Here is a 27364-nt window from a genome sequence, read left to right as displayed (position 1 = left end):
CCTTTACCAGGGAAAGGGGAAAAAAACAAAGCACCAAGAACTGATGTTCAGAAGGGGATTGACTGTAATGGCGGTTAGTGACAAAAAAGCTACCACAACAGTAGAAATTTAATAACCATGGAAATAGAAATCTTTCAGTAATGCTAGAAATAGGTAGGAGGAGGCCTTGTTGAACAAGAACTTGCCCTGTTGTCATTGTCTATGCCATATCTTTCCTACAGTCACCCAAAGACCCGGCTCATGCATGACCATAACATAAGGACGGATACAGCTTTGTAAGATGTTGCAGACACTGTACCACTGGCTCAAAATTTTGAGGTAAACTTTGAAAAATATGAAGAAAAGTTTTCACAAGATGACCTACAGACTTTTCCTTTCCTCCTTTTTTGACTGAACACTGAATGAGATTTCTATCTTCAATTTTCCTTCTCCCGTGTTTTTTTTTTTTTGGTCAGTGATAGTGACAAAAAAACTGGGACACAAGAAAAAAATAGAGAAAGGGAAAATGAGTGGAAAGTAAAAGTGGGCTTGTATGAAATTTCAAATAAAACACCCACTTTGAAAACCTTTGCCATCAAAAAAAAAAAAAAAAAGAAAAGATTACAAATTCATTATTTTTCATCCATTTCCAACAGTCACCTACATTTAGCAGCAGCAAAGACTAAAACAGTAACCTCCAAATCAGACCATGGATATGAGGAATCTATTAATGTTTCCTGACCAGGGACTAAGTAATTGGACATTATAGGGCACATCTGGAAATTGGCTCCTTAGTGACAGATGTGGCCCCCAAGTGACAATCTTCTTCAGGAGCATAACCTTACAGGGTTTATAGAGAGCTGGGTGTTATCATTCAAAACCACCTTAAATCCTCACTTCCTGCCCACAAAGTGTTCAATTGAAGTTTGTCCATTTGTTAGGGTCCCAACAAAGCAATTAATACCTACTTTTCTTCCTAGATAAAAACAAAGCAGTAAATAATTTGTATCCCCTTCTGGCTGGGCCATGTGCACCACTACCCTTCCCCTCTCCATCCTCAGAGTTCCAAGGAGCATGACTGGATGGAAGAGCAAAAACAACCTCTAAAATGTTATTGCCTGGGGCAGGAGCCTGCTTTCATCCCAAGTCCCTTCTTCTTCTCTTCCCAAGTCCCTTCTTCTTACCTTCCCAACAAGCTTTATGCCCTTTTCTCTGTAAGATGCAGAAGCCAAGGAGATGTTAATTCATGTGTGTGAGAGGCACACACAACATGTGAGCAATCTGTGCAGGGGCAGAGGAAACTTTCCCCCAGATGCCCTGGTGTCAAAGAAAGGTTTCCAGTGGGCAAGTCCCAGCCACTCCTTAATGCTGGTTCCTCAGAGCAAGAGCTACAGCAATGCAGAAGGAGCAAGGCTGCAAAGACAGGGCACCTCTGAGATAAAAGAACTGAAACCAAAATGAAAACAACAATAAAAAAATCAATTCATCTGAACTGCAGCAGGGCAGGCAAAGAACAAAGGGTCAGAAGACAAAGCTGGAAACAATAGACCAAGCAAGATTAATATCACTTGTGAGGAAGAGCTCCAACAATGCTAAAGGAGAATGGAAAAGGCTCAAGGAAAAGTATAAAAAGGAGAAGAGATGCCTCACTGGGAAGCCTGACATATCACTGCCACATCTGCAGCTTGATCAGTACAGATCTCCCACTGCTGCTCCTACAGAAAGGGCTTCATCCCAACTTAGATTCCTTGAAATTAATGATGGCCACTTACTAGTAGCCATTTGTTTTATCATTAACAACAGAGGCATGCAGATGAGATCTGAAGATAAGCCCAAACTTCCTAAGGTCTTTACAGCTCTGTTCTGAGTTTTTCATATTCATATTCATGTCCTGGCCTAGTTCAACCAGGGCAAAATTCAAGAATTCTGCCTGTGATTTCCCCTTGAGCAAGAGATGTTCCAGCACTGTCTGATCCAAGCATGCAAAGTCCAGGTCAGAGAATCCTGCACACATGGTACCCTGGATGCTCTTGGCACAGCCAAACTCAGCAGCCAATGCCACAAGCAACATATTAGCTAACACTGAGATGCTCTCCCATGTAGGTCCAGAGAAGATCTATTGCTTGGGCATAATACTCCTCCTTGGAAGTCCAGGACTTGCGGCTCATGGTCATACAGAGCAATAAACACAGAAAATGGCTCTAACCTAATTGATGTTGGGAAAAAATGGATAAACAGCTTCAAAATCTACCTGTCCTGCAACTTCCACTGGGCAAAACAGGCCATATTAAGGAAAATTAAGTGACCAAGAAGTTCAGCTAAATCAATATTTTCTTTTTGTCCTATCATCAGACATCAGCAAAGTGCCACAGTGTGCTGTTATAAAAATGCTCTTTTTCCTAGAGATAGGCTGGTTAGCTTTACAGAATTTTCTTCCAGCCTTAATATTATTCAAAAGTATGAGCAGTCAAGAAACATTGCAAAAAGAGTACATAGAACAGATTAATTGGGCAATCCCAGCTGGAGACAAAGAAAATTTGCCTGCTGTTGTATTGTGAAGCCTTTCTCAATTGTCCCTCCTGAGGACCAAGGGCTCCTTCAGCTCTCTGATTATTGTAAAGGGGATTAGTTAAGCAGAGGCAGTCACAGGCCTGCCTTGGGCAAAGGGCAAACTGAGTCCAAGCCACTTGACATTTCTTGGCTGCATGGGCAAAGTGGACCTTGTTGTGCCAGGGATGAGGAGTTAGTACTTAGCTGCTCCTCCTGCTGAAGGATGCAAGGTGAATGCAGGGCTTGGCTTGGGGGCTCGAGCCTGCCTGGCAACTCCAATTTTCTGGTCTTGTTATTCCTGATAGGATGGAAGAGATCAGGCAGCAGCTCCTGCTCTTGGTGGAAAGGGGTCCCAGCCACACAACAGGCTTCTCCCTAAGATGACAGCAACTCTTCCCCTCTACTCCCCCTTGCTACCATCACACCTTCTTCTCTTCTGGGCAGGGTTTCCCTGACACATACAGAAGACACATGTGGTAAGAGAGTGAATCACATCACCCTATTGCTAGAGAAATTTACCTTATTATGAATCTCCTCCAGCTCCGGAAACCAAATGTATAACCTCTTAGATCTGCCTGACATAAAAAATTGAACTGATTCAAAACTTGCAATATCTTGTAACAGCTCGTGTCACTTTGGGTAGCAGGAATTGTTCTAATGCTCTATTTACATCAACACAATTTTAGGAGGAGGTTTTATATCTGTTTCTCCAATGTGGATGTTTTATATTCTCGGGACAACCTCACTCTCTCTCTCTCCTGGGACACTTCACACTAAAATCCCATCCAGGAGATTTACAGTGGACACACAGTATTGTTTTTCATGTTGCTTTAGAAGTCAAGGAGAGTGTGTTTCCTTTTGTGTTAAAGCTTAGGAGCTGTGCACTTAAAGAAAAAAAAAAAATCCTAGTGAGAAGGATGACTGCAGCCTAACAGCACTAAGAGACCTGCAGCTCATTTTATGGTTGGGATGTTGGATTCTGTTGTCTTTGTCTGCTTCTCAGCATTTGGTTTCCTCAACACTTACAGAAGAGACCATGAACTGCAGCTTCTCTTTGCCATGTAACCTCACCTGATGCAAGTGCTAAGCAGGGGCTAAACATCCAGGAGAGTGTTTCCATCCCCTCCTGCCACAAATTAGGTTTATCATCTTATATATGCAGAATACAGTTTGTTTTATAGAAAGCTTTTGCTCTTTTTTGACCAAGAGCAGCAACCTCTAGGATGAAACCGTGCAATATCAGGTACATTTTCCTATGGATTGCAGCCAGAAGAGGAGGTTTGCAAAGGATACAGCAAGTATTAAAAGAATAGGATCTCTGTGGTACTTGGTACCTTTGGGATGGCAAGAGAGTAAAAGATAAACTCCCTTAAAGTGGAGCTTTAAGGTCAGCTTTTTTAAGCTGAGACTTAATTCACTTCTTTTCAGTATTAGCAATGCCACCCACAAAGTGAAACAGTGACAGCAGCCTCACAAAGTGCATTTCTGCACCAGAAAGCACTCACAGGTCTGCTGCATGGCCCAGGCAGAACATCCTCCTGCATCCAAAGGTGACAGACAAACCAAGCCTGTCTAGGTAGCCAGAAGAACATAAGCATTTGCTTTCAGTCTCTTTCATTTGGCAAAGAAGACAGAAGTGAGACATGCGAATAGCATAGCAAATACTCCAGTGTAAGATCCCCATTATTTGTTTCCTCATCAGGTAGAAATGAAGACGTTTTTGCATGCCAGAAGGAAGGGTACAACACACTGAGTGATCTCAGGACTGATGCAACACAAGCACACATTCAGATGCAAATTCAGTCTGATAGGAAGCCTGGCAGATTAAACCTTCAAGCTTTTGAGGGCCCCATCTACAAGAGATACTTTCTAGATTCAGTGGTTTTTTTTCAGTATAGGTGCTGTTGCCAAAAGCATCCTACACCAATACCTACTGAACTCTTGTTTTGTTTCTTTAGGATAAATTTATCCACTGGAAAGATCTAAGCGAGGTCAACACCTCTGTTACTTCACAAAGGTTCTTTTCACACCTAGAGGCTTCATTAGCTGCTTTTACTCCAGCATTGAAAAAATGCCCTGTCCTTTTTTCAGGTGCTACCACTTATGCCCTAATGCTCAAAATGTTTATGCTAACTGAAGGAAACAGAAAAGCTGCTTTTAACCCCCACAGCTTATCCCTCCTCCTTCTTCATAATAAAAGACAGAACTTGGCTAAAATTCCAAGTAGGAGCAACAAGTTTCAAAATTACTCTTCTCACACAACTACCTTTTTCATTAAGAAAAAAAAAAAAAAAAAAAAAGCCAAAACAAATACACAAACAAAAACTAAGTTATTGCAGCAACTCCACCCTCTTAGTAGCTCCTTCACTACTTCAGAGATCTTAGAGGATGAGATTCTAAGAATCTGAAGGCACTGACTTCCATTAAGTGAACTAAAAAACTGCCACCACTTTCAAGAGGTCATCTTGGAATCTGTCCAGGAGTAAAATCCTTCATAGTATGTGAAGCACTTTGGTCACATCCAGAGAGCAAGTTCAGCATCCCACTAACCCAGTGAATTATTGTACAACACCAGGACTTCTGAGACAGATGGTGGGAGACATTTTCAGGCAGCTTGTTCTCTTCTACCCTAATCTTTAAGTTTAGAACCAAACTCGGTACAGAAGTTTGCAGATTTTTTCCTGCCCTCTGGTGGCAAGAGCGTGGGTGTTAAAAACACAGACCAAGATTGTTAACATAAAACCAAGGCACATTGCCCAGCGTAGTCTGATTTTTCATTTCATATCAACTGATTTAAGGTGAAGCAAGAGGGAGCATTCACTTAAGCAGCTGTAATGAAAAAAGATTGATTGAAAAGTCATTTTTGCTCCATTTCTTATGGATAAGAGTCCCAGGTGTCTGTTTTCCTTATATTTTCTTTTTAATGGCTGTTCCCTATTCAGCCCATAAGCTTCAAGGTCAGCTTCAGGTCAAATTAAACTTAGCAGAAGATGCTCAGCATCTGCAAACCCAGGTGTGGGATCCATCTCCTTTCTACTGGGTCTTTCACTGTATGCTTCCAGCCCAGCAAACTTTCTTGAAATTAAATGCTTAGGGTACAAATTCTTACTTTTGCATTTAGATGGCACAGAGGGTACCACACTAACAAGTCTGTTGAATAAATGATAAATGACATCCTACTAATAGAACATGGTAATTCCATGAAGAAAGCACACAAGTACACCTTGACATGCTTAAATTACTGACAAAAGCCAATACAAACAGGACAGACCTAAGCATGACTGTCACCACATCTCCTGTAACTTCCCATGCTCACAAACAGCAAGGGACAGTGCTTATTTCCCACTAAAAATAAAACCTAACTGCCAAAAGAAGGAAAATAAAACTGTAAGAATACTGTGGAAAGAAATACTCCTATTTCCAGATCTTGGAAATCCAAGCCTTTTAGAGGTTAGGGACTTGTACAGATTTTACATATATATTTGTGTGCACTGCATATACATAGGTATTAGGACTCTATTAGCACTATGTACTGTATATACAGGCATTAACTGACATCTGACCTCATATGTACAAGCTAATAATTTACTTGCCTTAGGAGTATAAGATGGAAAACAGAAAATAGCATACATTTTGATAAATAAAAATATTGGGGGAAGGGTGAGGAGTGGGAACAAGGAAAGATATCTATGAAAGAAAAAGAAACTAAAACCACAACTTCAGAAAAATCCCTCTGAAATCTGAAGAGCCTGTGAGAGATGAGCTGAAGCTCTAAGATGAATTCACATTCTTTTGTCTTCCACTCTAAAAGCCCTCCAGGAGTGGCAGCGATTCCATCTGGTTAGAAAATGGTCTGTAAGAGCCAAGTAAGAACAACAGAATCTTGTTCTTCCTAAACCTAAATTCATCCCCAAACATGACACAAGCATCAATGCTGACAACGACCACCACAGCCTGAGGAGAAGAGCACCATCCCCTCTTTGGGTGTAAAGGGTATCCATGCAAATACACTCTCTGGGGAGTAACTCTTCATCTCTGTCACTGAGCTTCAAAACAGCACTTAAAACTTATGAGAAAAACTTCCTAAAAAGGCTAACCTGAAGCATTGTAATAACTCTTAAAAGACCAAAATGAAACAAAAGGTTCTTAATCCATCTTTCTGTGAAGAGGCCCTCTGGGGTTTTGTCTGCCTTTTAAGGGAGTGAGCTACAGCTCAGCAGCTGCATCATGTGTGAAATATTACAGTATTTCTTTTTTTTTTTTTTGCACTGCTGGATGAGGTGTCTCATGATTCTAGGGGATGTTTGGCTACTGCTGCAAGCACTCCACAGATTAAGAAGCCAGAGGTGTGGATCCAAGTTTACAAGATCTGTACATCTGCAGAAATACAGGGTGTCTGTATCCAAAATTCAGCGTTTAGGGGATTCTTCATAATGGAATATGAAGATGGATGGCACAGAAACAATGCAGCTCTGAGTGAGGAGACAACTTCCAGTCTTTTCCCACAGGGAGAAAAAGAACCTTGATTAGATTTAATCCGCGGGTAAAGTGAAGGGCAAAAGACCAACAGACAGGACCAATAATATCTTAATGAAATATCTTTCTTCTCATGAGTTACCTTGCCTAATCCAAAAATGGAAGATGTAACAAGGAGCTTCTCTCACTGGTTGGTTACCCATAGCTATAGATCCTCAGCAGAGAGCAGCCCAAGGAGGGCAGGAAGAGACTTCTCTAGCTCAAAGACAGGTAGAAAAATAAGCTAGGACTTTGTTATGAGCTTAGAGTTTTAAAGAGGAAGAAGAGCCTGAACAGAATGTAACCCAAGCAAAAATTGAGAACAACAACAACAAGATAGTTGGCAGCTAATGATCTGTTCTCCTATGGGCTGATTCTCCTGGCCTCAGCACTCAACAGTTCTGGCCTTCCATATCTAAGATGCTGCTTGCACTTGGGGAATCTCTGGGATTAGCTTCAATATATTAATATTTCAGGAGGTGAGCATAATCAAACATTCAAGGAGAAATCTCTAAAAAAAAAAAAAAAAAAAAAAAAGTCTTGACGTATTCCATACGCACTGGGCTGGCATTTGGATATTAAATCTGCAACAACTCACTGCCAAAATGATTCTCAAGACTCCAAAAATAAAATTCCTCATTGTTCCCTCATTTGACTTTTTATCCCTTCTTTTGACTCTTTCACATAAAAGTTCCCAAAGATGCAGCAAGCACCCAATTTCCCATTTGGCAATGCTAGAAACAATGCAACAATGGCCTTGAAACGTATCCATTTCTACTTGTTTTGACACTAATTATACACACAAGGCAGCTTCATCTGCCCTGGGAAGAAGAGCCCAATGCAGAGCCCAGTTCAGTGCCTCCAAATCTCTGCATTTCCAAGCGAGTCAAGCGTGCATTAGAACTGCAGTCACAGCAAGTTGCTGATGTGCTTCTCCAAGACTGACCCCCTCCTTTTTGGTTTTCTTATTATTCCACTTCTCTTTAATTTTTTGTACAAAACATGAAGTTTCTCTGAGATAATCAGAGCGTGACTCCCATCCGGTTATTTCACCAGGCTAAGCGTGCCACCTGCCTTTTCACATTCCCTTTTTTTTTCCCTTTGAATAAACTCTCCATTATCAAACTAAAATAACATCATTTACAAAGTACCACCTCAGCAGCGTGCCACAGCCCTCGTTTCACAGGGGTATGCCAGCAGCCACAAAGAGAATCAAAGCATCCAATTAAAAATCCATATTCATTAACAAACATCATGTGTACTACAATGCTCTGCATTGACTCTGCCACCACAGGAGATGGGAAACTCGCTGAGTTCTCCTGCTCTCAGTCTGGAGCATCATTTTATTAAAAGAAAGGTTTTACCTTTGCCACTCCACAGACAAGCAGGAAGAGGCCCTGTGTCCTGTTAGACCCATGGGGACAGCAGAAGTGACAGCTTTTGATTTTTGGCCCTACAGAGATGCCAAACACAGGACCTTGCCAGGATGAGGTGGATAAGACAAAAAAACTGAGCCAGACTTTTCCTACTGAGGTGTTTAGGTACCAACAGGGCCAGTTGCAAAACCAATCTGCAGCATCAGAAGCAGTCAATGTAATAAACTCTGTATATGCTTGATGGATGCAACTGATTGGCCAGGCTGAGGTAGTAAATTAGCATTTTGCCTGGGCTTCAGGGAAGTTACACTGATTTACACCATCAACAATTTAGCACTGCAGAAAGTCACGTATGGTAAATACAATATTTCACCCCTATACAATGAAGTTACATAAATACGCGCCAGGGTTATTTATTTATTTGTCCCCACAAGCCTGAGATTTACAACTCTTTAGAAATGCAAGCTGGGAAATTTGCTTGCTATTTTTAGGAGGAATGCTTTGCAGAGGGAAGAGCAGTCAGCCACTGGGAGCTGTGCTCCTCAGAGCAGCTTCAGAAAAATAGAGGCCTCTTAGAATGAAACTGGAGAGCCAGGGTCAGTGCTTTGTGGTGGAAAAGAAGCTGAAGATAGTAGACAGGAAGAAAACATAAGCACTTAACAGATAACGACTCCCAGAGCTTTTCCTTTCTCTTTTCCTAGGAAAAGGAGCCTTACATGATCACACTGCATAAGTACAAGTGTGACTGGTTCTTCTTGAATAGCTTTAGAGCTCACAGTTCAATTTCAACATGCACAAGACTCACAGATAATCCACTCCTGCCTGCAAGAAGGCTGTGCAGAGGTTGGAGATTCTGCTGATATCCTCACTCTTCACCTGTTGTGGGAACTCCAAAGCTCTGCAAGCCCAAACGCAGGCACGGATAGGAAATCAGATCTCACCAGATCTGCCATCCACATGCAGCCACTCACCTTGGCACACGAAGGAAGATGGTGTTTCCCCAGGATGGACTCGTGCAGTGATGAACACCACTTTCTGTTCAGCCCCTGGACGTAGGTTTGCTGCAGTAGAAAGGGGTGGCAGGGGACAGAGGGGAAAAAGAGACAGAAAAAAACCTTAAACTGGGTCCCATATGTAGGACACAAAGGGCCATTAATATTAAAGCACATCCTTTCATTAAAGTTGGTCATACATTATAAATAAGCACAATCCATAATTAAAGGAGGCAGCATCACTGGGTCTCTCTCCCAGGCCATATAGCAGACTGCACAAGGGCTGCAGAACTAATGACAGGCAGCCAAACAAAGTTCTCTCTCTTTTTAAAACCCAAGCTTTATTACAGTGAGTTTAACTGCACTGTAATTGCTCTCTCACTTGTGATAAATGTCCCCCTGGGGCAACAAGAACAACGGGAGGGGTCCATTCACAACCTAAAGCCAATTGCACCCTGCATTACACTTGATACAAACCTTAACAGTGCTGAACAACAAGTGCTAACAAATGACCTTTATTTGGCTTTGCTCTAGGGGATTTTTTAAATTTTTTTTTTTTTTTTTTTGTGAAGGATTTTTGCTTTTATTTTTTTCCATCTCCTAACTAATGGAGATTTCACCTACCCTGACTTAAAAAGATGGTAAAAAGCAATAAATTATGGAAAAGAGACCAAGATGAAACCCAGCAACTTTCTCCAGTGAGGGCATGAAAATGTTCTAAATCCCCTTCAAATTACAGATAGCTGGGAGACTTGGATACCACATACACTGAACTTAATGTGGGTTAATCCTCCTGTACAGAAACCACACCACTTGACCCACTTGCTTCAGCCATAATCTGCATGGGTCAAGCAAGATCTTTCCTCTGTTTGTGCAAGGAGTGCATTTAATAAACAAGAAATAAAAATTACGCTCTTTTAAAATGGATTCAGGGAATTTTAAAGACCATAAGGGGTCAGGATGGCTTATCTAGATCTGAACATACACAGCAGGGGTAATACTAAGCACAGCAGGATCCAATTGCTACAGTTTAAATTTTTGTTTTGGAAGAAAAAGAAGTTTTCACACTAAGAGACTGGAAACTAAACCCAAAGGTGTTTTTTTTTTTTTGTTTGGTTGGTTGGTTTTAGTTTGTTTGGGGTTTTTTGTGTGTGGTTTGGTTTTTTTGTGTGGGTGGGAGGATTTAATTGCTTTTCTTTAATGTTATTATTTTATGCATTGCATATATATCCAAACACAGACTTTAATTTTAAAGCTGTCTTGGAGTCTGAGATGATACCCGAGTTATTTTAATTTTCAGAATTCTTAGAAATGCTCAGTTTCCCCAGTGGTAAATCACACCTAACAGCACCACAGGAATAATAGATGTATTTTTGGTTGTTCTCAGGAAACAATCTCAGCAGGTTTCTTTCTTATTTCCTTAGCCTCTCTAAATGTCCTACAGCTGCTCACCCTGTAACTCAGCCATTCATTTGTGCTTTCATATTCCAGCTTCGCCACTCTCGGGTGTTTTTGAGCCCCAGAGGCAAAGAAATATAAGAAAAAATGTCTCTGACAAACGTAGCACCTGGTGAGGTCAATTCTGTCTGCAGAAGAAAAGTGGAAGGCAGCAAAATGGAACGCAACACCCTCAGCCAGAAGTTGATGACCACCCTACATCATTTGCATTAAGTAGTGTGGGAGGAAAGAGATAAATCAGCAAAGCAACTTTAATGAGCAAAAGGAGAATGCTATCACTTTTCAAGAGGAGAGGAGTTCTCCTCTCTTGGAAAAAACAGCCTTACATTAAAGGACAGTGGCTCAGAACAGAAATGATGCTGCTCAGTAATACCACGGCCACTGTTTGGAGCTGGAACAGCTCCCTGGTTAGAAAAATTTTAGACAGAGGATCAATTTGGGGTTTTTTGGGGGGTTTGGTTTTGTTTGTATTTAATGACAACATTTTTGTTATTTATGTTTTACCCATTGTAACAGTTATTAAAACCATTAGTCAGTTCATTTTCCCCTTGAACTGTAGAGAATTTTCCCAATTATGGCTCATCACAAAGCTGCTTGGAGCCCCTGGGAGTTGGGGCACTGAGCAGTAACCAGGACCTCCCTCATCCACTTTCTTGGGGGATGGAAGAACACCAAATTGCCACCCTGCACTGAATGCCAAAGCAACTTCACTCTGCCTTGCCTTACAATTCCCAATCCATCATTCATTTTTCCACCCAGTACCTTTCACAGAATCATTCTGGTTGGATAAAATGTTTAAAAAAAAAATCAACCATAACCTAACTTTACCAAGTCTGGTGTTAAAACCATGTTCCTAACCACCACACCCATGTGTCCTTTAAATATCTCCAGGGATGATGATTCAACCACCTCCCTGGGTACCTATTCCAGTGTTTAATTACTCTTTCAGGGAAGAAGTTTTTGTACATGCAGTGCTCAAAATGGATACAGACACAGCTGGCTGTCCATCATTTTGTAGTATTTTATCTACATTTGTCAAACCCAACACCATCTTTATAAATCTTTCTCTTTAAAGAAATATCCTCTGTTAATCACATGGAAAAAATAAACCACATGGTGTGTATGACTGAGCACACTTTCTGATACTTAGCCTGGATAAAACAATGGGACATGTTAACTTTTTTTTAGGGGAAATTTTCACGTTCAGTGTTTGGATTTCAGAATGTGAACATCTGCATGAGCAAACATTTCTTAAATGTTTCTGTTAACATTTTGAAAAGTAGCTGTCTTTAACACATCTTGGAAAGCCTAGAAAATTCAGGAGTGGCTTCTAAATGAGAATGAATCTGGTAAATATTGCTTTGGTAAAGTCCCCAAGTACAAAGTTGTATAAACTTAGGGGGAAAATTGGCATTTCAGCTCTTCAGCTCCTCTTCAGCCACAGTTCAGCTATTCTGAAAACACTGATAAAAGGGGGACATGAGGCAGCATGAACGCCCAGTAGAAAATATAAGGGACAAGGTGCACCAAGGGCTTCCAATATAAACCAAAGACTGGTTCATACTTAATGCCATAACACCTGGAATTTGAGATGAGGGCTTTCAGCCTGGGTAGTGCAGACCACAGCACTATTTACAGGCTGGGCTCCCAGCTCAAACCCTGACCCAGCACATCCAGACATCCAATGGGAGGCCCCAGGAATCCTATATCCTGCCTTGCACTCTTGCCTTGGTCTTTCAGACATCCTGAGATACAAGGAATGGCAAGAACTGCCCACAACTCTGTTACCCATCTCTGACACCATTAAAGGTAAGCAGGAAGGAGAGACAAAGTATTTGGGAGTGAAATCAGTCCTGGAATAATGGGAGGGGAGCAGGAAATGTGTTGGTTTAATTTTTCTCTGATTCTCACTATATAATCCCATTTTACTTAGAAATCAATTAATTTTCCCCCATTGTTTTGCCCATGATGGTAATTAGTAAGTGATACCCCTGGTTTGATCTTGACCCACCAGCTTTTTCATCTTGTTTTCTCCTGTAGAGAGGGAGCAGCTGGCTAAGGTTAACCCACAAAACCAATACAACCGTTACAGAACACCATGGCATATTTTTATTTAAATATTACAATGACAACACATCCTATTTTCTATTTCAAAATTAAAAAAAACAAAATTTTAAAATATTAGAAATTAATAGCTTTGCTCAGCAGATGCCAAAAGCACTTAAGAAAAATGACAGAAAGGCACTCTCTTTTTTTGCCAGTTGTGGACATGCAGAGAAATAGTTTGTTTTGGTACCCCTGCTACCCTCCCAGCTGCCATGGAAATGAATCTTAGAAACAAAACTATTAGATAAATTTTTTTTCCACGGGAAGAAATGTATTATTTTCTGAAATTATTTCTTTTTCTATTCCAGAAAGTATCTTGGAACACGGAAATTTCTTCTGAAGCTTCCACTAACATCATCATTTCTATTTGACTTAAGATTCCAACTGGGACCTAAACAATCTGCCACTGCATGTTACACTTCTGTAACTTGCTACTCGTCCACTACCATCCTGTTCCTCTGCTGGAAAGGACAATTCCCTTGGGCAAAGCTGGGAAGATCTAAGGTGGTAGGAAGAACCAACAATAACCTCCTCATCTATAGTCTCTAAAGCTCCCACAATGATGAGAAACACCAAGTGAATATCATACTTTAACCCAGTTAGCACAAGGAAACAACTAAACTCTCTCCCTTTGAGTATCACTTGCAGTATTTGGCCAAAAACTCATGTTCCTTCTCCTCTAGTGCTACAGAATGAACAAGCCAACTCCTTAAAGCAATCCCACACTACCCCAGCTCTCACCCAGGGAACAGCAATTCCCAATCTTGGTTACATATTACACTAGAGCAATTAAAATGGAGTTCCACACAAGCCATTTTCTACCAAAAAAAAAAAAAAAAAAGGCAGTAAGATCAAAATCCAAACCTTTGTGTGAAGGCAGCAAAATCACTTAGCAATTTTAATTCTATTTTTATGCTGCTATAAAAACACGGCAATGACAGCATTTTTATGTAGTAGCTTTAATAATAAGTATTTAGAAAGTTCGTGTAGAAATATTACATTTATTAAACCACGTTTGCATTGCCAAAATGTAATGCTGGAACAGAACTTTGTCCAACATTCAGGATCTTCCCTGCAAACAGTCAGATCAGAAATAGACTGCTGAGAGATTGCAGATCTGTGGCTTCTTTATGTCTTGTAGCCAGGGCATGGCAATGATGCAAATTCACAAACTAGTACTCAGGCTGACAGAGTGCAAATGAAGAGAAAGTCTGACCCTAGAAGTCTACTTCAAGAAAGCATTTAAACTGGAAGACATTAGGAGACCTTTGAAGAGAATTCTACCCCTTTGTAGAGGATTTCAAAGTTGGGGTAAGGTACTAGGAAAAGCTTTCCTGCCTCAGCTACCACATTTCAACCCATCTGTAGGAGACCAGAAAGCTCTAATCAGAAGAAACAGAAATAGAAATCTATTACCCTAAAAACATATGCCCCAAAATCATTTGATTTAAATATTCACATATATTTTCATGAAATATGTGTATCAATTGCAAATAAATTCCATCTTGTCTTCCTTTCTCTGGTACTTTGCAGTATGTGATGGGCTGTAGCCAGAATTCAGATATACTGAAAACCCCATGAGCTAAAAAATCCACAGAGGAAAAAAATCAAAAGAACTCTATTTTGTTACACCTCACAGTGCTGTCTCAGCTTGTCTGTGTCCAAAAGATCTGTAACATCTGTGTCAGAAGCAAACACTGATATAGTTGCTGTCCTGACTGTCTCATCTCTACTACATTAACCTGCTTTGGTGAATCAGATACCAGCAGCATTTTCTGTACTCTGAGTTTTCCTAAGAGACCAGATTGGCACCTAATTCCATTTTTTTGTTGTTGGGGTTTTGGTTTTTTTTTTTGTTTGTTTGGATAGCTTTTTATTTTGTTGTTGTTCAAATCACAAATATATATTCTTACCTGAAATGATATCTCAGAAACACAGAGTGCAAAAGCAAACCAGTTTTGGTCACTACCAAATCCAGCTGGACCTGGTTAGGTCAAATAAACAAATTTTTCTCTCTTGCCTTCTTAGAGTTGGCTTGAGCAGCACAAAGAAACTAAGTGGTACAAAAGGCAGAAACTATGGAAACTAAAGGTAGAAACTATGGAAACTATGCCATTTGTACCTCAGAGATGAAAAAAGACTGGACTACATTTTTTTTTTTTTTCTTTTTTAAAGACAGACACCTATTCTTCTGCATTTTATATGCAGAAAGGGAGCCAAGCAGTATCCTGGCTCCCATGCAGAATCCATGGGAGGTCAGGTCTGGGCAGGGACAGCACTGCTACAAGGTGTCCCCACTGCTCCTTGTCCCACCTCACCAGGTCTGGACAGTCCCAGCAGAGGAGTTTTTTTTTTGTTTAGCAAAACCTCTTTTGTGCACTGACCTTCTACCCAGCAGCAGTCCTGCCTGTAAATGCTCAAAACTGCATCCCAGCCTCTCAAGTTGTGGATTTTCATTCAGGTGCTGGCTGCAACTCTGTCAGGTGCTTAAGTAAGTGATTTGTTTGATGGAGATCTATTGTGTTTTAAAAATGTGCTTCAACACGTGTGTGTAAGAGCTTTGCTGTACTGGGGCCATTTAGCAAGAAGCTCTGAGATCATCACAATGTTTTAGAGTTGGAGATTGGGCAACTATTATCCTTTATTACCCATTTTATGCCAAAGTCTCTCTTTCTTTTTACATTCCTCTTAAAAGCGAGGCTATTTTGGAGCATTTAATATTATTTAATCTCTTTACCCTGCCAGCGTAGAAATTACAGGGACCATTACAATGGTCCTGTGTGTGCATATGCTTTATTGATGTATATGCTGACCTAATATCAAATTGATTTTGCTTAGCTTTTCTGCTGACCACGGAAAAATGCAAATTGGGTATTATATTTGCACACCAATTTTATTGGGCCCCTGTGTCTTCATAAAAAGATAAAGTTTGGGCTAATAAAAATAAAACATTTCTGGTGCTAATATAGGCAAATGTTTATGTAGGCAGGTAACAAATTGGTTTGTCATTTAGGGGAACATAAAGAGCACTAAAATCATCTTTAGGCGAAATAGATTGGTGGCTTTTGCTTAGCTTTTAGCTTTCATTTGCAAAATCAATTTAATGTGGCAATGTAGCACAATGTCTCAAAGACAGGGTGACACAGGATTAAGACATTCATTGTATTCCCCTCCATAACTCTCCCTTATTCAGAGGCCCTGGGATTGGGTTTGTTCTTGTTCAAAGCAAATTAAATGTATTCCAGCAGAAAAGGGGGAAAAAAAGAAAAAAAGTATTTAGACTTTTGCCATATGCAAGCATCTTATAGGCACAAACAAGGGCAGAGTAGGAAAGTGGGACTCAGTGTTCTGAAGGCAGTTTCTGAAGGAATTATCAACTCTTGTCAGTGCCACCAGGAATCTGAAAGTGTAATACTTGTCTGATCTCCTTGCCTGGCTATTTCTTTGTTCTTCTTTCCTTTTCCCTCTTTACCTCCCCTGCAACAATGCCTTTCCCTTTAGCAGCCAACAAATCTCTGCTGGAATACAACTAAGTGAACTTCAAGACAGTTTCAGTAGATGGACATATATCAACAACCTTCTCTTTATTGAAATGAGCTGACCTATTTAAATCCCTGAGCAGGCATTATTTCTATCCAGCTCTTGTTCTTCATCCCCTCCTTCCTCTTCATCCCCTCCCTCAAATGCAGGGTATTTTGGAGGGGCTTCAGGAAGTGGAAGGTTACAGAAACAGTTTTAATGTTAATATTTGACTGCATTTTCAACCTAATAGCCCAGCAAAGGGATCTGACTGGAAAGCAAAAGGCCAGAAATATCTCCTGGTAAAATTATGCTGAAGCATAGATAAAATGACTGCAGACTACTTGTAAAACCAGAAATAGCAAATGACTATAGGGCAAGCTGCCCCTTACCTCCCAGACCCCCTTTTTTTTTTTTTTTTCATGTTCATTACATCTTGGGAGCATCCATTTTTCCATTTGGGCTTTCTGATACTATCATCTTGCTGTGTTTCTGAGGCAGGAAAATTAATTGCATGCAAAAACAGACAAGGTACAGTCACATCTTTCCTCCCCCTTCCCCCCCTACTTAAAAAAAACAAAAGACTTCAAAAAAAACCTGAGGCTTTGTTTTTAAATTATACATAAGCATTTGAATGTTTGAACATACAGTCCTATGAAAAAGAACAAAATTCTGGAATATAACCATCACGTTATCATCCTCAAATGGCCAAGGTGATGACAATTCACAATTAAGGATGCAGAGAGTAGCAGTTAATGTCACCTACCTGCATCATTGTCATATCATAACAGTTTAGCAGGCAGGTCCCCAGCCTGCTTTCTTTTCCCCCTCTCCTGCTTTGCTATTTATAAAGTCAGGTTGGAGTGTAGATAAACCCCTTGCCCTCCAGAGACTGGAGGCAGGCAGTAAATTATGGGAAGGCTAAGTGGTACATCAAATGTGTCTCTTCAAAGCTATATATCATCTTGTTAAATTTGATGTCTAATCTCAGAACCCCAGAAATGATTCCCAAAATCCCAGAAAATGCATGTGTCCTTCAGATGATATAGAAGAAGAAAGTAAAGTTTACCTGCAGGGAAAAGAAAAAAAAAAAAACCAAAACCAAAAAAGCATAACACCAAGCCAAAAACATTCCAGCCATGATTTGCTAAAAGTCCTAATGTTACCTGAGTGTCTAAATTCCATAGAGTCAGAACTCAGCCATCTGTATGTGATGAACATGAATACTTGAACTCTGATTGACAGTAATTTTTTTGGTAATATTTGACATTTCAATTACAAACAAAATAAAACTCACACTATTTATCTCTCTCCAAGAATTTTACACTAGGTACAAATGTAGTAGGTTAGCTGTGTAGCAACACTTCTCCCATTACCTCCAATAAGGGTAATAAAGATCTTCAGCCATCTCACAGGATTCTCTTAACTGAGCTTCTCAGTGAAAATAAGGCAGGAACACTGCCTGCAGCCCCATAGGAAGCAGGCCTTGTCTTTAAGGAAGGGATCAAAACTAACTGGTGCTATCTAGCTCTCTCTTTTCTCAACTATCATCCCTCTAGAAATGCTCACTCCCCTGGTAGCCTTCACTTTATGCAAAGAAATAGAAATAATCAGATGTAAGACACTTCTACCAGCAATACTGCAGTTACATGAGTATCTTTCCAGTTTGTCTTTAAAATCCAGGATTCAAAAGATGTTGCTCGAGCCTGTTATAAACAATTTTCTATCAGCTCTCTCCAGCAGAGCCAGCTAAGGCTATGTTTGTTTGGTTGCAACAAGTATGCATGGGCTGAAAGATAAGGGAATAATTTATGTCAGAATTTCAGCCAAGATAGCAAAGAGGGAATTACCAACCACTCAGAGAGTGGTCCAAAAGTTACAGGAGCAGCCAGGACACCTTTGTTCTGTTCTTCCCAGTTTTGTTGTGGATTTGCTAGTAACTTCAGTGCTTGTATTTTCCCCTATAAAAATTAAGCAAAACAACAGGCACTTCAGAACAGAACCAGAAGCCCTGGTGGAGCTCTACCCTTTAACTCTTCCAGTGTCTCCAAGATGCAGAGCCACATGTTTGGACTCATCATGGATCCTTCAAAGGAAGGCAGTGCCAAAAAGGACTCTAGAGCTGCCATCAGATGCAACTTCAGAATCCTTCAGTGCAGCATTTCTGATCTCAAGGCCAATGGATAAAACAAGAGGGAAGGAGCAAGCTGCAAGATGACATCCGGAAGTCAGGAAAGATGTTTCTGGGAAACCGTAAATAGAAAACTCTGCTCACAAGAGCTTTGCCTCATTTTCTTCACTTAGGCAAAAAATCACAAGCAGAGCAGAAGAGAAAAAAAAAAAATCATGAAGTGGTGGGCAAAGCTGGAAAGACACCTCTTGGGGTATATTGTTCTAAGCAGGGCCAGGTTTCACTCTGGGAGGAAATCAAAGTGAAAGCAACCAAGTTTTGGCCAGGTAAGCTAAAGGCTTAGACCTGGGGAAGCAGTGAAGCAATACAACCAACACTGGCACTGGATTCATCTTCCATATTCCACCTTTTAGACACTGACTTGAGCAACACAAACCCTTCTCTCCCTTATTCCTCCCAAAACACTCATTATAAAGAAGTGTGGACACCCCATGCTCAATTAAAGGAAACAGGAATTTTGCATTTGACCCTCACTGGGAGAAAGCAGAGGGACTGACAGGGTTAAGCAGAATAAAGCCTTTAATGTACAAGGCTTGGCTTGAAAGCAGCAATCCTAGGAAGGTGTTCTGCAAGGGGTTTTGGCCTTTACTGAACTATGACAGTGTGTTCCTTCAGTAGTTGAGCTGGCTGGTCAATAAAGAGCAGTCTGCTGAAATGAGATTCATGAAGAGCAGTGCTCCTCAGAATGTGATGCTGACCTCTCCAGAAAGCACCAACACTCTCTTCAGAAAGAGGGTTGAGCTTGCAAGACAAAAGAAAAACCATACCAGCCTCCCTCTTCACCTTCACAGCTTGTCCAAAATAAAAATTCAGACCTGAACATGCAGCACCAAAAAATAAGGTGCTCAGTAAAGCATTTTACACACCTAAACCAACATTCAAAATACCTCAGCAATGAGATGCAGACTACCCTTGGGGCTGATAGACACACACAGCCAGAGGCAAATATTTCTTTATTGTAATGTTAGGCGTTGTTTTTAAATTAGAATGAGAAACAGGTTCTTTTTCATGTAAGGGGGTGGCACAGATGGGGTGAAAATGCCCCCTTTTCACAAAGCAGGGCTACCTCTGTTGGAGGCATTGCCAAGCCCCTGGCTTTTGTTCATCCTTTCCTCACAATTTTGAATCAGAGGAACACGATTTGGGGATTCTGTGGCTAGGAGGACTTTCAAAAATCCTAAACCTACCTTGCTTTGGTGTGTGTATTCTGCTCACTTCTGACTACGACAGCAGCATCAAGGGTCACAGGCACAACCTCAGACAGAAGGGTACTAAGAATGTTTGACCTGTATCACATAGCCAGTAGTCCAGAGAGAAATTCTTTGTCACACCCTTGTCCTTTTCTTCAAAAGTGAGATGGTGAGACTCATGCCCAGCAGTAAGGCACTTCCCATAAGAGCCAAGAATTAAATAAGCTGCCATTCTTATTCAGATGCTGCTTATGACATTTTCCCCTCAGTTGCAAAAACAATTACAGAAAGATGTTTAAATTCCATCTGGAGACATAAAAACCTCTCCCACTGTAACCAACCTGCCACTCTTGTCCCCTGCCTTACATCAAACCAAGAACACTTCCTCTCACAGCCATGATTCCTCCCCCAAAATCTCTGTAAGCACCACATTAACTTCACATGCACACAAGAATCTGCCAATCCTAATTGCCCTTTTTGTCTCATCATTAGTGAGTAATAAATTCCAGAGGCACAGGCCATCTATATAGGATGGTGCATATGTAAAAAGACATTTTGGTGTTGCATCCATGCACTTTGGAGGGCTGTGGGAGCTTTGTTAAACACATCCAGTCAGCAAACTGTTAAAACCAATTTATACACATGCACACACACACAGTCTCTGCCTCTCAAGGCAATAAGTCTATGGAGAATTTTAATTAAAGTCAAAGGAGCCTTTAAAAGTGGAAGGGGAGAAATCCAGCACAGCAAGAAATAAATTAATAAAAACATGCTCCAAGTTGAAGCTCAAGGGGATCACTCAGTCATCATTTATTTAAAGGATGGGACATGTCAAAGATAGGAATGTCAAGTGGGAGATGCTGTGAAGCAGTAGAGGACAGAAAAGGGGCTGACAAACTGGATGCCACAGCTTCTATAGCAGATCATTTTTTTGTCACGTAGGTTGTATTTGTGGCTGGCCACCTGCTGCTTGATATTCACTGCCTCTCCAAGTTAGTCACTAAAATATCTGTGCTCCCTTTCCCACTCGATCTGGCAAGAACCTTTTAGTTCATCTAGACCACCCTCATCTGGCCAGCACCCAATTTTTGCAGAAAACTATTCCATTGTCTCACCCTGAGGATATTTCCCTTGGTATTCAGCCAGCAATTTCTTGGGCTGAATTTTCGATCTATTTCTCCTTTGCCTCCTCTTTGGTGTTTACATATTTTAAAATTCCTTAATTTTGTATGCATAGCTTTAGCTTTTTCCCAGCCTGTAGAATATTCCAGAGGAACCAAGTGACCCCTTCAGATGAACCCTTCCACGCAGGCACAATTCTCATGTCCTTACAATCTTACTTTTACAGAGACAGTTTCAGTGCTCAGATGAGAGCTGGCATTCTGCTCTTCACCTGTCATTCTTGTGGCCGCTCTATCATATTTTTTAGCTTTTTCCACAGGAGGGGGGGAAGAGTTTTCTTCACTTGAGGCCAGTTGCAAACAAGCAGTGCCACATTGCTTAGCTTTAACAACTCCCAGCATCAGCAAGCTCTCCTCACCTCTGCCTGTCAGTCTTGTAACAGCTCACTGGGGTGTAAGATGCTTGTGTGGATGAGTGTCCTCAGCACCCCCCTGGGTCTCCAGCCCTGTGGTTCAAGAGTCTGATGTTCCTAGTTCGTGCTCTGTCACAAACCTCCCAGCATCAGATGCAAATGAAAGTAATCATCCATAATAAATCATGTGATTATGCTGGAAACCCATGCGTGTCTGATCCTTCAACTACAAGAATTATGGGTCTCCAATATTAACTGCATATCTTGACTCTCATTATCTCATTTACAGAGTCTTGTGCTGTCTATTCTTTGCCAGCCGTATCCCTTGGCAGAGGCAAAAACTTCATGGATTGATAAGATCCCACATCAATTTCCATTCAAAAACATGGAAATGTAACTCATTTCAAATATAAAAAAAAAAAACTGAACCATTAATAACGTATATTTATTAATGAATGTAAATTGAATTATGTTTTGCCCTTTTCCATAAAGAAAAAAAAAAGGTTTCTTCATGGAAAGAAGGTTAGAAAGGTTAAAAAATATGAAGAAAGTCAAAGTCATTACATTCCAATCAAACTTGATAAATATGTAAATTACACCAACTAAACAGTTGGCTTTGACAAATTACTTCCACGTAATGGATTTTTCATAGTAATGAGGCTACAGTGCAATTGTTTTTTTTTTTAAGCCTTACATTTCTCATTAATATAAACTGTGAGTCAGGGTGCACAATGGGGATATTTACCAAAAAAATTAAGAGGGAGAAAAAAATTTCAAACTGCAGTTGATATCACAGAGGGATGCCACAGCCTGAGATGGTCTCATTGCTTCCATCAGCACTGACATGTTGTTGATTAGTCTTTAATTAAAAGTGGCTTGAACCCAAGGAGCTACTCAATGCCAAAAGCATAGAACCTAGGGCTTGGCCACCTGCAATTCGTTTGTGATATGTTTATCCATCCAACACTCTCAAAGGTGCCAGCTTGACATGCTGCATAGACTGCATGAGAAAAAAAATGGGAAAAAGTGTAAAAAATAACTTCAGTGACCTTTAAGTAACTTTCCTGCCTATGGTTATCTTCCTCATCCAGGCCTTTGCCACTTTAGACCTTGTCAGTTACAGCATCTGTGTAACCTCATTATCTTTTTAAGGTAGGTTGGATACAAGTCAATAAAAATGAAGGTTCATGCAGGAAGATGGCCCTTATTCCCAGAGTACTGCTTTTAGCTGCCTTTCCATTGTCTGGAGAATAAATAGTCTGGGATCTTACAGATTCTTACTCCAGACATCATCTTCACTTGGTGCAACCTATTTTGGGTCGTTGAAAGCAGAGCATCCAAGGTGGTTTCAGCCAGCAACAGCTTTCCAAAATGAAGGGGCAATGATTGCAGTGAAAATGTCTCCAGAAACATTGAAATTTACTTGCCATACATTCTGCTGTGGCAGGACCACACCACACAGGGCTGTGAGGGTGTTGTCCCAGTTAGTGCAGACTCAACCAGACAATAACCAGTACCAATGAGACTGTATTTGGATGAAGACATTAAATGGCTTAAATTGAAACAGACTTTTCTATTCCCAAGTAACAGTGTTTTCTCTACAGGCATAGTAGCACACATCTAGAGATGTAGCATTCCCCCCATCACAATTTAAATAGGAAAATATTAATTAGTGGGGACAGAGAAGCCTGTTTACCTCTGTCCCACCCTGCTATCCTTCTCATAATCCCATACAAAGCCAAACTACTCATGTGCCAGCTGGGCTCATTTTTCATGTTCTGCCATGGCACAGAAGTTTCCAAAGAAATATAGGAGAAATTTCAACATGCTTATGTTATCTGCTACAGCTACAGCTACCCAGCCTTTCCTATTTGAAGGAAGGCTGTATCCACATCCCCTAAGCAATTTTACCACCTGGTATTTGAATTCCTGAGCCACATCTACAGAACTGAGCTGGTATTTACCCCCACATACTCTCAGTGCACTTAAGGGTCAGCCAATACAGGGTGGTGATAGATCAAAGTCTACGTTACTGATTTTAAGTAAAAACAACCCTTCTCACCCCAATCTGCTGAAAATGTATAAGGGTGAAGAAGGGAAAACACAGCCAGGGGGAATGTCAGCGGGAAATAAGGACAGAAGAGGTGGAGGAGAGGACTGTTTATACATCTTCTAATAAGCCTATAAACCCTGGCTATATCTCTGCACGCATGCATTTCTTTTGCTGATACAGAATGCATACTCCATGTAATGCTATTCTTGTGAGCCAGGAAAATCTGCATGTAGTATAGCAGGGGAATGCTAATAACCTTCAGCCAAGCTGGAATCCAGCACTACTTCCCTTTATCAAAGGTAGGCTTCAGAGTAAACAGTCAACCTTGGGGTTCCTTGTGGAGTTGAAAATCAGTGAACACAACATGACCACATCCATCCCTGTTTGTGCTAAGTACCCCCCAATTGAACAGGAGTTGATAATCACTCCCAAATATCCCTCAGGCTACAGCACAAGTATTTTTCAAGCAGCACTTCTTCAGTAAGGGAAAAGCAATTTCAAGCCCATTCAAGTGATGAATACTTGAAGCAAAGATGGGTTAAACAACTCAACCAACACAGGCTACTAAATCATTGGCATAACTGCCAGCAAAATATCTGTGCTCCATCTCCCCACACCTCCCTGTCCACACAGCCCAGGATTCTTCAAACCCACATCTCCAATGGAAGCCACGTTACCCAACCACATCATTCTCCAGTCAAAAACATTTGGGCCGTTTGGAGCTGTTGGGGATGAAAGAAAAATGAAAAGCAATACTCCGGACAAGTGGACAAACAACAAGAAAAACTGACAGACTTCACCCTGCTGACCTTACCAGTAAATGACAGAAAAGTTTGCTTTGAATGAAAAGCTAGAGCAACACTTGCAGTAACTGTCTTCAAAGCTTGTGAACCAAGGCAGAATAAACAGAGAAGAGATTACTCCTAAATTGCTTTATCTTTGCATTCTTGATCTATTGATTATAATAATTGTAGAAGCCACAATTATGAACATACAGACAACATGCAAAAGCCAGAGAGGATTTAAAGAGTTTTGTTTCCAGAGTGCTGGTGTAATGAAGCCCTGCACACTTCCAAGGCAGAGAAGGAAAAATAAAGCTTCCAGGCCACTAAGTTCAAGCAGATTTTCTCATCATTACAAAATTTAAACTTTCAAACCAGACATGCCCACACTGATGACATTTAGAACTGAACCCTGGAGAGATTTTTCAGAAGTTGTCAAAGCTGAACCCAAAACCGCTGTCCTAATTTTGAGAAATCTTCCACAATGATGGAAAACTTTTTGAAGGTCACTGTCCTCTATCAAACACATGACATAGCATTGTCTGAAAATGAGGATAGAAGTCAAAAATCCTGTGTTCTTTTTTGTTGCTCTTCCACTGAACTGATGAGTAACCTTTCAAAAGACACTCAAAAATAAATCCACAAACAGATTTAGCAACTAAAGTAGACTAAATCCCATTTAAGTCCATAGTTTAGATCTTCAAAAAATGCATTCAGCTGCCACCTCATTCAGGAGACAGCAGTATCCGTAGGCAACCAGCATTCTCCCTTTGACAAATCTCCTAGAAAAAAAAAACATATACCCTGCCTCTCCCACTAGTTTTGGCAAGCACTTCCAGAGTGCACCGAATGGAAGAGTACCACAAAAACACAGTGGTGAAAAAGGAAAACAGTGGTGAAAAAGAAGTGGCAACAATCTGTGTTTACTTACAGGTTCAGCAGCCTCACCTAACATTTGGGAAGCTCTCAGGCAAAACCCTTTCCCAACCCAAAGGCATCTGAAACTACATTTGCTCCTCCAGGAGTACCCAAAACACATTACATTGCAGGGTTTTTGCTTGTTTTGCTTGGCTTTGTTTTAATTATATGTAGCTTTAAGTACTAGATAAACCAGAACCTTTTTTTTCCTCCTTCCACACTGACACCCTCAATACCAGATTACAGCATCACAATTGTCCTGCTCAACAGCTGAGTGAACATTGACTTAGATGACAACGAAAAGTAGCTTCAGCATGAAGAAAGGAAAGAACACACAGTTTGGAAAACCTAAAATTACAGGGACTGTGTCAAAAGGTTTCTTTCCCAGTCTTCCTCAGTTTGCCTGTTTAACTCCAGGAGAGAAACCAGAGTGAAAGCACCTTCTCAGTGCTGACACAAGTGAATTCAGGATATGGGCAGAATTCAAGGTCCATTCTTCAGCATCCTCTACTTGGGTAACTTGAATTTGCTGTTTTCCTAAATCTTATTCATCGCTTTTTATAGGATCACAGATAACTACTACAGGGCTGATGATTCTTGTAAGCAGCAGATCTGCCTTCAAAATCGACAGAAGGTGTATATATACCCACACTATAATTGTACATCCATTTTCACAACTCCTGATTTATTTCCCTCTATTTCAATGTTTATCTGGTTTTTTACACTGGTTTGAGATCCCTAAATGGAAAAAAATCTTTGTATCTGCATGCATTACTAAAACCAAGTTATGCCTGTTTCTTCTCTTCACTGGGAAACAATTTGGAAAGCATTCCCCCAAAATCTGCACCCTGATCACTCAGTATTTTATCTACAAAAACACAGACCAAGTTTTCAGATTTTCTTGCTTGAATATAGAGGAGCTATAAGAAGAGGGAAAAAAAAAACACCAAACAAAGCTTTCCTGAGAATATGATATTTTATATATTCCTTTCATACTCCTCTACCTGTGGGTCATAAATGTGTAGTGGCCTCTCATAGCAATGTATGTCCAGATTATACCAATATAAGTCAATAGTGAATATATTTTCCTTTTATTTTTAATATGCTATTTAATCCTCTTCTTTTTGATAGAAAAAGAGAACCTCAGCTGCATACAAATGGGTCACAGCACCTCATGTTTACTGTTAAACATGAATTAAATCTGAGTAGCTTGGCATATCTCTAGAACAAAAAAGGCACCATTAATAAGATTTCATTAAATGGAGAGCTAATGTGTAACAGCCTTATATCAGATATGTGAAAACAGAATTTCATAACAAGGCTGGGAGAAGTATTATCAAGGACCTAAGTAGAAAATCTGTCTTTCTCGATACTGAAGGAATTTATATTTGAAGAGTGTTCTTTCCTATTGAGATCTTCATTGACTTGTACAAAAATACCTCTTTTAATCTCAAATCCCCACTGGCATTTTCATATAAGCACTGAAAATGCTATTGGGCTTTAGAGATTTAATTTAATGAAGGAAAAGTATTTCTATTAAAGTGTGTAATTTTTTTTTTTTTTATTTTATTTTTTTTAACCACAACATCTTCTGAGGAACCAGGGAAACCAGATTATTTTAAGCACCGAAAAACTGACTAACCTGTGCCCTTGTAAAACTTCTGCTTCACAAAGGAAGCTTAGCAGCTGTGGCAGAGCCTTAGGTGCAACTTGAAAAGGGAACCCACTGTCCCAAGTCACACACACACTGAGAATGCCAAGCCTGGAGAAGGCAGCAAAAAGGAAAGAAAAGTCCCCATGCAGTCAGGTTGTTTATGCTAAACTGCTGCATCATTAAGCTCCATTCTGAAATGTCAAAGATGGCAAAAACTCACCGAATAGCTACTTAATCTTCTGCATTAATAGACTGATCCTCTCATCTATTCACGTCAGAAAGTATTAGGTCTGGCTGGGTAGGTAACAAATTCACTGTTGGGGTAAATGAAAGCCACTCCATCAATCTGGGCAGAATTGCATCCGTTGGCTCCTGTGATGAGGTAGACACTGAACTGTGTGATATAGGATTGCCTTGATATTAATTCTCAGAGTACTGCTTTTTGTGGTTTTTTTGTGTGTGTGCCTTTGTTTTATCTGTGGATCACCCATGTCTTTATTGTATGAATATTCATTACAAATATAAATTCCTTTTCAGACTGAGAGAG

General features: G+C 40.4%; 1 protein-coding gene across 1 annotated transcript in view; it reads right to left on the bottom strand.

Moving 5' to 3' along the window:
- AGBL4 (AGBL carboxypeptidase 4) overlaps positions 1–27364 on the bottom strand; it is an 891229-nt gene that overhangs the window by 202926 nt on the left and 660939 nt on the right. Inside the window, exon 7 of the mRNA XM_071750192.1 lies at positions 9392–9481. Coding sequence (XP_071606293.1) covers positions 9392–9481 — 90 coding nt within the window. The remainder of the gene's footprint in view (positions 1–9391; positions 9482–27364) is intronic.

Source organism: Heliangelus exortis, chromosome 8 (assembly GCF_036169615.1).
Source record: "Heliangelus exortis chromosome 8, bHelExo1.hap1, whole genome shotgun sequence".
Lineage (NCBI taxonomy): Eukaryota > Metazoa > Chordata > Aves > Apodiformes > Trochilidae > Heliangelus > Heliangelus exortis.
Note: the sequence above shows the minus strand (reverse complement) of the source record. Positions and strands in the feature narration are given on the sequence as shown.